We start from the raw sequence: 11,724 nt of genomic DNA on the forward strand, positions 1-11,724 counted from the left end.
TCTCCTGGAGGGAGGGTAGGAGAGGTCAGGGAGGGTGTGGTCAGTGGCAGAGGCAGTGGGGAACAGCACTACACACTGCCTTGGGCTTGGTGGATGGCCAGCAGGTACCAAACAGGAATGTAGGATCACGGACACCCCAACAGCCTCTGGCTGGCTTCCTGGCAGCCCGTCACCCCTAGATATCGGCATGTGTGCCCAGCAGCTTGAGTGGGACTGTTTAGTAAGAGCATCGGGCTACAGCTCGCTTCCCTTGTCCTCACTCACCTGCCTCCTCCACCCCTGCTCACCCATCCGCTGGTCCCGGGCCCCGACCGCAACCCCCAGGGTGGGATGTCTGGTACCAGTCTCCCTGATCCAAACCTGGGCTTCATAGTCATGTACAAGCTGGAGCCCAGCCCCACTCCACTGAAGTCTCTGTGCCTCCCCACTGCCCCCCACCACTCCAAACCCCAACCCTCTCTTGTCCTGGCCTTGGCAGGTGTGGTCTGGGCCTGGAAGCCACACCCCTCTCCCTAGTGCACTTGGCTGACCCCAGAGTTCATGTCCCGACTCCAGCCTGGGTCTGGGCCCCCTCACCTCCCCTACTGCCAGGTAACCTATTGCAGTGCTATTGCCTGAGCACCGATCTGACCTCACGCCGGGTGCCCACCATGATGGCACTGATGTAGTGTTTCTGAGTGTTTGTAGAGGAAACTAATGAGACAGAATGACCCTCAAACCCGAGAACACAGGATCCTGTGGGAAGAGGGATGAGGAGGAAGGTGACTGGAGACTGGCAGAAAGAGGGTTCAGGCACTGTGACAGGGAAAGGGAGGGCATGAGGGCCCTAAGGGAGTGGGTGACGGGGAACTGGAGTTCTGAGCACGGATCTGAGAGGTTTGGTGAGACCCTGGAGGAACTGAGTCACCGAGGAGTAGCTGAGGGCTTCTATGTGCGTGGAGGGAACATGTCTGTATGTGTATGTAGCTCGGTGTGAGTGGGGTCCCCTGTATGTGTGGGACTGGTGCTTGCAGGATGCCGGGTGCATGGGGGACTCTTGGTGTTTGTGTAGGGTCCTATATGCATGCAGAGTTCTGTGGGGGAGGGTCCCTGTGCTTGCAGATTTGGTCTGAGTGCATAGATTAGTGAATGTGGAGTCCCTGTTTGTGTGTGGGGTCAGTGCGTGAGAGGTCCTGTGCACATGTGGGATCTCCTATGTGTGTGGACCGTGGGGTGTGCCTGTGTGATGGGCATGTGTAGGACTTGGTGTGCATGTAGGGTCCCATATGTGTTCAGGGGTTCTATGTGGGGGGTCCCTGTGTGCCATGGAGTGAAGGATTGGTGTGTGCAGGGTCCCCTATGCGTGGACATAGGTGTATGTGCACGGGTCCCTACGTGCCTGTGGAGTCCCCTGTCCTTGTGGGTGTGCTCAGAGTACCTTGTTCTTACAGTCTCCTGAACACTGTAGGCGTGGATGTGGGTGTGCCTTTGGGTTCAGCGCGCGTGTGGGGGGACTGGTGTGGGTGTGGGGTCCACCTGCGTAGGAAAGTCCTCTGGGCATGGTTCCCCTATAGGTGTGGGCGTCCGTGTGCGCGCAAGGTTCCTGTGTACCTGTGGGGTCCCAAGTATTTGCGAGCCTCGGTGTGTGCGGGGAAGGGGAGTCCCCTGTGAGTCCGCCGGAGCGGCGGGCGTCTCAGCACGGTGGAGGCTCCCCGGTGCTCGCAGGGTCCCCAGGCCCCGCCCCGCCCCGGGCTCGGCCCCGCCCCCGCGGCCTCACCTGCCTCACCTGCCTCCCCCAACTCCCGGGCCAGACCAGAAGCCCCGCCCCTCGCGTCGGGTGGCCTGTTTCCTAGCGACTGAGCCGGAACTTCCGAGTCACCTCAACTTCCGGGGCGAGGGTCAAGGGTCAGGAGTAGGGGCCTCGAGGCTTCGGTGAACAGATGGGCGCCTGGGGGCACGGGGCCCTGGCGGTCTCCGGGGGCGCCGGGCCGCTGGGGAGCTTGGCGGGACGTGGGACGCAGCAGGGCTCCGGGGGCAGCCGGGGCGGCGGCGGGCAGGCGGAGGAATGCGGGCGCGCCGCGGGTGGGGCCGCCCCGCCCCCAGGTGCTGCCCGGGCAGGCAGGCGGCGGGAGCGGCGGGCGGGGCGGGGGCGGGCGCGTGAATCAGGCCGCGCGGCGGGCGGGCCACGGCAGGGAGTGGCTGCCGGACCGACCGGACCGCGAGGCCGCTGGGCGGCGGTCGGCTCCTGCTGCCCTTGTCCTGAGACCCCGCGCACCTGGCCAGGTAGGCCCCCTCCCCCGGCTCCAGCGGGGCGGGGCGTGCGGTAGGGGGAGGCCGCCACCCGACTGGCGGGATGGGGCGGGGTCGGCGCGGGCGCCCCCCGCGCGGCCTCACCTGGGCGGTCCTCCCGCGGTCACCTGGGCCGGGGCCGCGCGACCGAGAGTGTGGCGGTGGGAGTGCGAGTGCGGCCGCGTGCGCCGGGTGGGGGTGACGGGGCGCCGCGGCCGCGTGAGCCGGTGTGGACGCGAGCGCCCTCGCACGACGCCGGCCCAGGAAGAGCCTAGTGGGCAGGTTCCTGGGGCCCGGGTCGAGCCTGCCTAGGAGGTCCTGACTCGCTCCCGCCCTGGAGGCCTAGCTGGAGTCCGGGGAGAGTGCCCGGCCCGGCCCGGCCCGGACCCTTCGCTGGGGGCGCCCCGCCCAGGCCGCCATGGGTGCCGGGGCTCCCTCTGGTTCTCCGCCTGAAGTGCAGGGAGAGCCGAAGTCCCCGTTGCCTCGCGCTCAAGACCCTGGACTGGGTGGGTGGATGGGACACTGGCTGTGACCGCCGCTAACTCCCTGGTGCGCACTAACCCCCTTCGGCCTGCGGTGCGCACCCCGAAAACTACAACACTTTGACTTCCAATCCACGAGCGGAATCCCACCCTCATCCGCCTCACCGCTCGTAGTGCCTCTTCCGCTGGGGACCCTCCTCCTGCCCCCCCACCTCTGTACTTGGCGCAGGGGCCCCGCCTTTGTACATTAGCCCAGGTCCCTCCTTCTATCTTCCCTCCAGTCACTGAGAAACCCCCTCTCCTGCCGGGGTGGGGAGGGTCGGCCTTCTGGAAGTCCCTGGTTGGGAGCCCACAGGAACCCTAATGCTCTGGACGCTTTGTCTGGCTTGTGTCAGAGGTCAGCGGTCACCACTGAGGAGCGGACTCCTGCTGAGTCATTGACCTGGGTGGGAAAGGTGCCCCTCCCTCCCAGCAGGCTTGGTAGGCAGATGTGTGGGAGGCACACTATTGGGGTGCCCCATTGTGCGCTGAGGAATGGACACTGCCCAGTCCACAGTTCAGGGCTGTGCAGACCCATGAAAGGAAACTGACCAAGGAATGACTAGGTCCCTGAGTTCACGGTGTTGCTGAATGAGTCTGAGCAGGGCCACCTGTCCCCTTTCCTGACCAGTCCTGTGTGATGAGCAGATTCCTCACCCACCACAGGACCCCCCAACCCCGCTGCACGCACCCTGTAGTTTGTGTTGGGTCCCCTCCCCAGTGAAGTTGGAGGGGACGGTACCCCTTCTGTTGTGTCACCCCCAACAGGGAAAGTGCCCCCAAGTCCTACCTAGTCAGACACTGACCCTGTGTAGCCAAATACCACAGTGCCCTCCTCATCAGGTACAGTATGAGACACCCCGCCCTCACTGTGCTCAGATACAGAGTGAGCCCCCACTGTGGTCAGGTACAGTGTGAGGCTCTGGTACAAGAAGGCCTGCCCCTCATCCCACTCCCCACTCCCAGTGTGGTATTCCTCAGTGTGGCCCTGTAGGATGAGGATGGGACAGCCACCCCATAGGTAACCAGGTGCAGTCAGAAGATAGTGTCCCCACAAAGGAGTGTCAGAACAGCTCCTGGGACCAGGTAGCACCTCTGCCTGATGCAGCCTGAGTGGCCCAAGAGAATCCCACACCTCCCACTCCCATGTCACATTTCAGCCTGTCCCCCGCCCCGGGGAAGCAGGCAGGTAAGGTGCCCCAGGTCATCAGACACCACAGAGCCCTGACCCCCTCCAGTCAGCGCGGCCCAGCTGCGTCTGTGGAGGGGCATGCTGTGTGCAGTCTGGCAGGACCACTTCCCCCAGCTGCAGGAGCAGCGGGTGGGGTGAGCAGTGCCTGGGACTCTTCTTCCAGGTGGGAGAAGAACAGGTCCAGGTAGTTAAGGGAGCTCAGTAGAAGCCCCCACCTCTCAGGGCCAGTGACCTGCTTCTCAGGCAGGCCTGTGGGAGGGAGGCCTGTGAGGCTGGGGCAAGTGGTGAGGGTAGAGGCCCATTTAGAGCCCAGGACAGCCCAACGCCACAGCACAGGGCTGTGACTCCTAACTGAACCTGGTAGGGAGCAGGCAGTGACAAAGAGACTTGGAAAGATCACAGCTGTCACACACGGCTTGGCTGGGACAGGACTGTAAGCTCAGCTCAGAGAGAGTAAGGAGCTACAGTCCCAGCCAGGCTCCAAAAAGGTGTGAAGTCTGGCTGTGGGTGGGGCTTGATTCTGACCCTGGTTGGACAAAAGCAGTGACCAGCTCTGTATGGAGCTCGCCTTGGGCCAGCAGTGACAGCACGTCAACCCTGACAGCGGCACGTTACAGTGGAGGTAAAGAGCCAGACAGGTGCCGTGAGGGGCCCAGGAACCTCACCCTGGGGACACACACACAGGCAGTGGGCTACTCAACTTGTCTAGTATGTAAGTGCTAGGGGCCTGCCCACAAAAATGCATTGTCATGAAATCAGAAGAAGAAACAACAATAAAGAATCCAGCCTGGATTATGTTTTCTTTACTCCAATAGTCATAAAATATTAACATTTTTATGATGGAAAAGGCCCACAAAATAGAAGTGCCTGGGGTCACTAAGGCCATAAAGTAACCCTGAGTGGGAGACACGTGGAGCCAGAGCCCTCCCTGGGTCCTGGTGAGAGCAGGAGCCCACGCAGCATGGCCAGAGCAGTGGGAGACAAGGCACTCTGCTGATGTCCCCTAGTTAGAGGGCATCCTAGGGCCTGGGGGTGCCCTGAATGCCTCCAGGCATGGGCTGAACTCCACAGCCCACCCAAGGTCACTGATAGCGCTTCCACAGTGGGTGTCTACATGTAAGCATGTGGCAGAGTCGGCTCAGTGCCCTGCCCTGGTAATGTGTCTCCCTGCCTTTCCCCCAGGCCCCTGGCCCCAACATGGCCCGTCGCTCCCAGAGCTCCTCGCAGGGGGACAACCCGCTGGCCCCGGGATACCTGCCGCCTCACTACAAAGAGTACTACCGCCTGGCAGTGGACGCGCTGGCTGAGGGCGGGCCAGACGCCTACAGCCGCTTTCTGGCATCCGAAGGGGCACCTGCCTTCCTGTGCCCTGAGGAACTGGAGCACGTGAGCCGCCACCTGCGGCCCCCACAGCATGCTGCCCAGGAACCCGCAGAAGGCAGTCCTCCCAACGTGGACATGGATGGCTCCTCGGGTACCTACTGGCCTATGAACTCAGACCAGGCGGTACCTGAGCTTGACCTGGGCTGGCCCCTGACCTTTGGCTTCCAGGGCACTGAGGTCACCACACTGGTGCAGCCACCACCACCTGACAGCCCGAGCATCAAGGATGAGGCTCGAAGGATGATCCGCTCTGCACAGCAGGTGCACCGTCACGGGCCTGGTGGGCAGTGGGGGGGGACAGCCTGAGCTGGACCGTGAAGAACGATTGGGGACACGAGGGAGAAACAAACGCGCCAGCTTAGGGGCCAGGGTGAGGCCAGCTGCAGCGAGGGCTCCCTGGCAGACTTCCAGAGCCACCAAGGGTTTGGTTATTGCATGCTGCAAGGTGCAGACTTGCACAGGTTTGCTTGGCCGTGCTCATGGCCAGTGTCCAGAAACTCAGGGGCTCTGGGATGGTTAGGCCCCCTCCCGGCCTGAGTTAATTGTGCATAGAATTCTCTCTAGTTTTGCCCTTGATGCAGCTGAGGGCTCCTTACCCTCCCCCCCAGCAAGCAGTTGGCAAACAGCAAAGGGACCTGTTGAATCATGGAGACTGAGGCAAGGTAGCAGGTCCAGATGTTAAAGACTCCTGCATGTGCCCTCTGCCCTGATGCCTGCCCAGGGGTTGTGGGAGCTCAGACATCTGTGGGGGCAGGCAGCATCCCAGGGGCTTCTGTCACCGTGGCCTCTGCCCCAGCCAGGGTTCTGCCCAGGGGTGAGTACCCACCTCCAGTTGAAAGAGCCTTCGCCCAACAGGATGCAGTCCCTGTGCCTGCTTAGGGCCCCCCTAGCCAGCATCCCACATCCCCTCGGACAGCCCCTTCCTCTTGACCCCACTCCCTAACAGCTCCATTCTCCCCCAGGATGGGCTAGTGGGCACTTCGCAGTGTTTTGGGGGTGATCCAGAGGCCCCCTGAGCCAGAGCTATGGCTAGAGAATGGTGAGGACAGCAGAGGGCTGTGCCCTGTGTCCCTGACCCGACTCCTGCAGGTGGTGGCTGTGGTGATGGACATGTTCACCGACGTGGACCTGCTCGGTGAAGTGCTGGAGGCCGCCGCCCGCCGCGTCCCGGTCTACATTCTCCTGGACGAGATGAACGCGCAGCACTTTCTAGACATGGCCGACAAGTGCCGCGTCAACCTGCACCACGTGGATGTGAGTGAGGCGGGAGCAGGGTGCAGGGCAGGGGGCAGATGCCTGGGCAGGGGCCTGACCACTCTCCGTCCCCAGTTCTTGCGCGTGCGCACTGTGGCGGGCCCCACCTACTACTGCCGCACTGGGAAGTCCTTCAAGGGCCACGTGAAGGAGAAGTTCCTCCTGGTGGACTGTGCTGTGGTGATGAGCGGGAGCTACAGGTGCGCCCCCCCTTTGCCCGGCGGCCCCAACACCTCCCCACCGAGGGCCTCCTCTCCAGACCCCCTGGTCCTGTAGCCCCTGTCACAGCTCCACTCGGCCCTACCTCGCCTGCGTCCCTGCAGACTTAACACCTTCTAGCCACAGGCTGGTCTCTGAGGCCCGCCCCCTCCCTCACTCTGCCCCCTTCTCCCCCAGCTTCATGTGGTCCTTCGAGAAGATCCACCGCAGCCTGGCGCACGTGTTCCAGGGCGAGCTGGTCTCCAGCTTCGATGAGGAGTTCCGCATCCTCTTTGCGCAGTCGGAGCCGCTGGTGCCCTCGGCTGGGGTGCTGGCACGCATGGATGCCTACGCCCTGGCTCCCTACCAGGGGGCCGGGCCCCTCGTAGGCGGCCAGGTGCCTGGGGCGCCGACCCCTTTCCCCTTCCCTAAAAGAGCGCACTTCCTGTTCCCACCGCTTCGGGACGAGGGCCTGGGCTTCCCCTCCTTCCTGGACCCCGACCGCCACTTCCTGTCAGCCTTCCGGCGGGAGGAGCCTCTGCGGATGCCTGGGGGAGCCCTGGAGCCGCACACGGGGCTGCGGCCGCTGGCCAGGCGGCTGGACGCCGAGGCTGGTCCAGGTGGGGAGCTCACGGGCCAGCGGGGCTTCTTCCAGGCCCGGCACCTGGAGATGGACGCCTTTAAGCGGCACAGCTACGCCGCTGCCGACGGCGCTGGCGCCGTGGAAAACTTCGCGGCCGCGCGGCAGGTGTCGCGGCAGACGTTCCTCAGCCACGGGGACGACTTCCGCTTCCAGACCAGCCACTTCCACCGGGACCAGCTCTACCAGCAGAATTACCAGTGGGACCCACAGCTTGCCCCCGCGCGCACACAGGGCCTGTTTGAGAAGCTGCGCGCCGGCCGTCCTGGGTTTGCTGAGCCCGACGACTTCTCCTTTGGTGCTGGGCCACGCTTCCCCGAGCTGGGCCTGGATGGACACCAGAGGCTGGACTATGTGTCATCCAGCTCATCGCGTGAAGTACGCCAGGGCTCGGACCCTGCCTTCGGACCTGGACCCCGCGGCCTAGAACCCGCTGGGACCCTGTGCCCCAACCTGGGCCAGCGTTTCTCATGCCAGGCAGCAGCGAGGCTCGGCCCTGAAACCGGGCCCGAGGCGGAGCCAGAGCGCAGGGCTGGGCCCGAGGGGCGGGCAGGGCTGCGGCACTGGCGCCTAGCCTCCTACCTGAGCGGTTGCCATGGAGAGGACGCCTGCGATGAGGGTCTGCCCATGGAGGCCGAGGACTGTGACGAGGATGTGCTGCTTGCCGGGACTCGGGGGCCCGCCGGGGGCCTGCTCCCCTCGGCCTTCCGCGGGCCTGCGTCCTTCCCGGCCAAGGGCCCGGCGCCCGGCTCTAGCAGCGGTGGCGGTGAGGGCCTAGAGCGCGAGGGCTTGGAGGACGCGGGCCTGACCAAGCAGGACTCTTTCCGCTCGCGCCTGAACCCGCTGATCCAGCGCAGCTCTCGGCTGCGCTCCTCCCTCATCTTCGCGTCGCAGGCAGAGGGCATGGGCAGCGCCACGGCAGCCACCACCGAGAAGGTGCATTTGCTACACAAGGAGCAGGGGGTCAGCGAGACGCTGGGCCCCAGCGGCGAGGCCGTGCGCTCTGCCGCCTCCACCAAAGTGGCCGAGCTCCTGGAGAAGTATAAGGGCCCAGCTCGTGATTCTGGTGCGATGGGGCCTGCAGTCACCGTTGCCAGCCACAGCAAGGCTGTCGTGTCTCAGGCCAGGCAGGAGGAGGTGGCAACCCCAGGCGGCGTGGGGAGCGAGCGCCGCAGCCTGGAGAGCTGCCTGCTCGACCTGCGCGACTCCTTCGCACAGCGGCTACACCAAGAGGCTGAGAGGCAGCCAGGAGCTGCCACACTCACCGCCACCCAGCTGCTCGACACGCTGGGCCGGAGCGGCGCCACAGACAGGCTGCCCTCCCGTTTCCTCTCGGCCCAGGGCCGCTCCACCTCCCCGCAAGGGCGGAACAGCCCTCCAGTGGAGGCACCCCACTCGGAGCCAAAAGGGAGCCCCACTGCGGCCTACCCCGAGCGGAAGGGTAGCCCCACGTCTGGGTTTCCCGCTCCCCGAGGCAGCCCAACTGCAGGATTTACTGAGCAGAAGGGGAGCCCCACCTCCGCCTACCCCGAGCGCAGGGGCAGTCCGGTGCCCCCCGTGCCGGAGCGCAGGGGCAGTCCGGTGCCCCCCGTACCGGAGCGCAGGGGTAGCCTCACCCTTGCCTTTTCTGGAGAGTGCCCGAAGACTGGTTCCGCGGAGGAGGCGGCTGGCGGCGCCATGGAGGTCCTGCGCAAGGGCTCCCTGCGCCTCCTGCAGCTGCTGAGCCCCAAGGGTGAGCGGCGCACCGAGGAGGAGGGCGGCTTCCCAGCGCCGCAGGAGAACGGGCAGCCTGAAAGCCCTCGGCAGCGGCCATCACTGAGCCGCGGTGACAGCACGGAAGCTGCCTCAGGAGACGACCGGGGCCCGCGGGCACGCACGGCCTCGGCCACAGCCAATGCCTTGTACAGCAGCAACCTGCGAGATGACACGAAAGCCATTCTGGAGCAGATCAGTGCCCACGGCCAGAAGCACCGTGGAGTCCCTGCCCTGACCCCCATCCACAGCAGCCCTGAGCTAGGCCGCCCTCCGGCTGCCGGTGGCCTGGCCCCTGATATGTCCGACAAGGACAAATGCTCGGCCATCTTCCGCTCGGACAGTGTGGGGACGCAAGGCCGACTGAGCAGCACCCTGCCAGCCAGCGCGGAGGAGCGCGACCGCCTGCTGCGCCGCATGGAGAGCATGCGCAAGGAGAAGCGCGTCTATAGCCGCTTCGAGGTCTTCTGCAAAAAGGAGGAGGCTGGCGGCCCCGGGGCCGGGGAGGGTCCAGCAGAAGAGGACACCAGGGACAGCAAGGTGGGGAAGTTCATGCCCAAGATCCTGGGTACATTCAAAAGCAAGAAGTGAGCCTCCTGGTCCACCAGCCCAGGCCAGGGTGCCCGCATCACTGCCACCTGCCAGGCAGAGCACTTGGTCCTCACGCCGCAGCAGTATGGAACCCGGCTGGGCAGCGCCAGAGTTCAGCTCCACTTGGGGCTCTGCCTCTTGCCCCGAGCCTCTCTTTGCTTGTGGCTGGAGCCCCTCACTGCCCCATGCCTTGCTCCCCCAACTCCCATTTCAACTCCTCAGTCTCTGGGCCCCTATTTTCCCTTAAACATGTGCCTCCACCATCTCCTTGGGCTTCATTCAGCTCAGGGGCCCATCTCTGTGCCTCAGCCCCCATCTTCCAGGGGCCCATCTCTGTGCCTCAGCCCCCATCTTCCAGGGGCCCATTCCTGTGCCTCAGCCCCCATCTTCCAGGGGCCCATCCCTGTGCCTCAGCCCCTATCTTCCAGGGGCCCATGCCTGTGCCTCAGCCCCCATCTTCCAGGGGCCCATCCCTGTGCCTCAGCCCCTCCATTGACTCAGGGCTCCCCTCTGCTCAGGCTTCCTTGCTACACTGCCTCTTTGCTGTCTCCTGGCTGCCCCACCCTGTCTCGGCCTCCCACCTCCTCGGGGCCCTCTGTCTCCATCTCCATTTCAGGTTGCTGGGTGCTCACTTCCTGCCCTGCCCATCTCCTGCCTCCTGCCGCCTTTCTTGGGGACCCATCTTTTCACTGTGGGGAGGGCAGAGGACCCTAGAGGGACTGCCTCTCCAGCAAGACTCCTGGAGAGGAGTGGGGGCACCAGGCTGCAGTGGTGGTGAATGTGTGGCACCAACCTTGTGAAGGGTCCCCACACGCCCTGACACACCTTCACAGCTGAAAAGCGGCTGCATGTGGAGTGCTTGTCCCTGGAACAGGTGAGGGCAGGTGATGCAGTCTGGTGGCTCCTGAGCCCAGCCCACTGGTCCAGGGGTCCTGGGCGTGGTCCTTGCCCTGCAGATGCCCTACGTCTTACGTCCTTTCTTCTGTTGCCAATCCACAGCTCTATCCAAGGTTCCCCACTTACCTTTCTTGTATCTTTCTCACCTCTGGAGGGTAACTTTGATTCAGAATCGCACACTTTGGCACCAAATACTTAAAAAGCCCCCCTCACCCCATAGGTGCTAATGCTGTGAAATTAGCATTTCTACAATTTCTTTTTAAATAGTTTTTGAGTTATTTTTAACTATAAGAAATCCCAATTGTTCAGAGTGGCAAAGGATTTAAGAAACAAGAGCACTGAGTGAAGGCAGCAGTTCCGACTCGGGGGCACTGTCGGGTCACCACAGCCCCCACCCGGGCAGGAGTGTGCTGGTGAGAAAGGTCGTGGGGGTGCAGGTGAGCAGGAGCATTGCCTGGCCTGCGCTTGCTGACACGTGCATTTCCGCGTGTCCTGGTGCTGCTTGGAGGTGGGTCCAGGCCTTGGGCTTGCAGGGAGCCCGTGCGGGAGTGTTGCGGTCTGGCCACCAGAGGCCAGTCGTTGGGGCCTTGGAGCCTCCTGTCTGTATCCCCCGTGCGCTAAGTAAGACAGCTCCTCAAATGCAATTCTGCACATTTTGGTGTGAACAATAAAACACGAGCATGAAATATTCCAACACGTCCCCGAATATATATAACCACCCCACTGTGTAGTGCACAGGAGCAGTAAAGACCCCTCCCCACCTGTACTGCCAACACCTCTACCCGAATCTTCTAACCCAACACAGACCCCTTCCCGGGACAGCCCTACTTCACAGCCACACGCAGCCGCTCTCCTCACGCCACCCAGCCTGCTGTGTAGGCACATCCCACGGGCACACCCCTGGGGGCCCTGGCCCCCAAGCCCAGCAGCCACTCCCCAGTTGTCAGGGCCTCCCATCGCTGGGGCAGGGCTGGAGCGCCCTGCTGTTTTCTGGGTGGTGGCGTCCATCCCCTAGACACGGTTCCTCT

General features: G+C 63.8%; 1 protein-coding gene across 2 annotated transcripts; it reads left to right on the forward strand.

Moving 5' to 3' along the window:
* Nucleotides 1–2,098: 2,098 nt before the first annotated feature.
* Nucleotides 2,099–11,442, forward strand: FAM83H (family with sequence similarity 83 member H). 2 transcript variants are annotated; one of them, XM_081070471.1, is made up of 5 exons: nucleotides 2,099–2,262; nucleotides 5,164–5,625; nucleotides 6,454–6,618; nucleotides 6,694–6,818; nucleotides 7,015–11,442. In XM_081070471.1, exons 2-5 carry the CDS (start codon nucleotides 5,179–5,181, stop codon nucleotides 9,797–9,799), a joined length of 3,522 nt encoding a protein of 1,173 aa, XP_080926597.1. In that variant the 5' UTR covers nucleotides 2,099–2,262; nucleotides 5,164–5,178; the 3' UTR covers nucleotides 9,800–11,442. The 2 variants fall into 2 exon arrangements, with proteins under 2 accessions (XP_080926597.1, XP_080926596.1); XM_081070470.1 differs by having other exon boundaries at nucleotides 6,454–6,818.
* Nucleotides 11,443–11,724: the final 282 nt, after the last annotated feature.

This window comes from Rhinolophus hipposideros (assembly GCF_964194185.1).
Source record: "Rhinolophus hipposideros genome assembly, chromosome: 13".
Taxonomy (NCBI): Eukaryota; Metazoa; Chordata; class Mammalia; order Chiroptera; family Rhinolophidae; genus Rhinolophus; species Rhinolophus hipposideros.

What these genes read in the sequence shown, in the direction of transcription:
- FAM83H (XM_081070470.1), top strand. Translation starts at nt 5,179, where the DNA reads ATGGCCCGTCGCTCCCAGAGCTCCTCGCAGGGGGACAACCCGCTGGCC. An exon ending in TGATCCGCTCTGCACAGCAG is followed by an intron (nt 5,626 to 6,453) that starts GTGCACCGTCAC and finishes CGACTCCTGCAG; the next exon opens with GTGGTGGCTGTGGTGATGGA. An exon ending in GTGATGAGCGGGAGCTACAG is followed by an intron (nt 6,819 to 7,014) that starts GTGCGCCCCCCC and finishes CTTCTCCCCCAG; the next exon opens with CTTCATGTGGTCCTTCGAGA.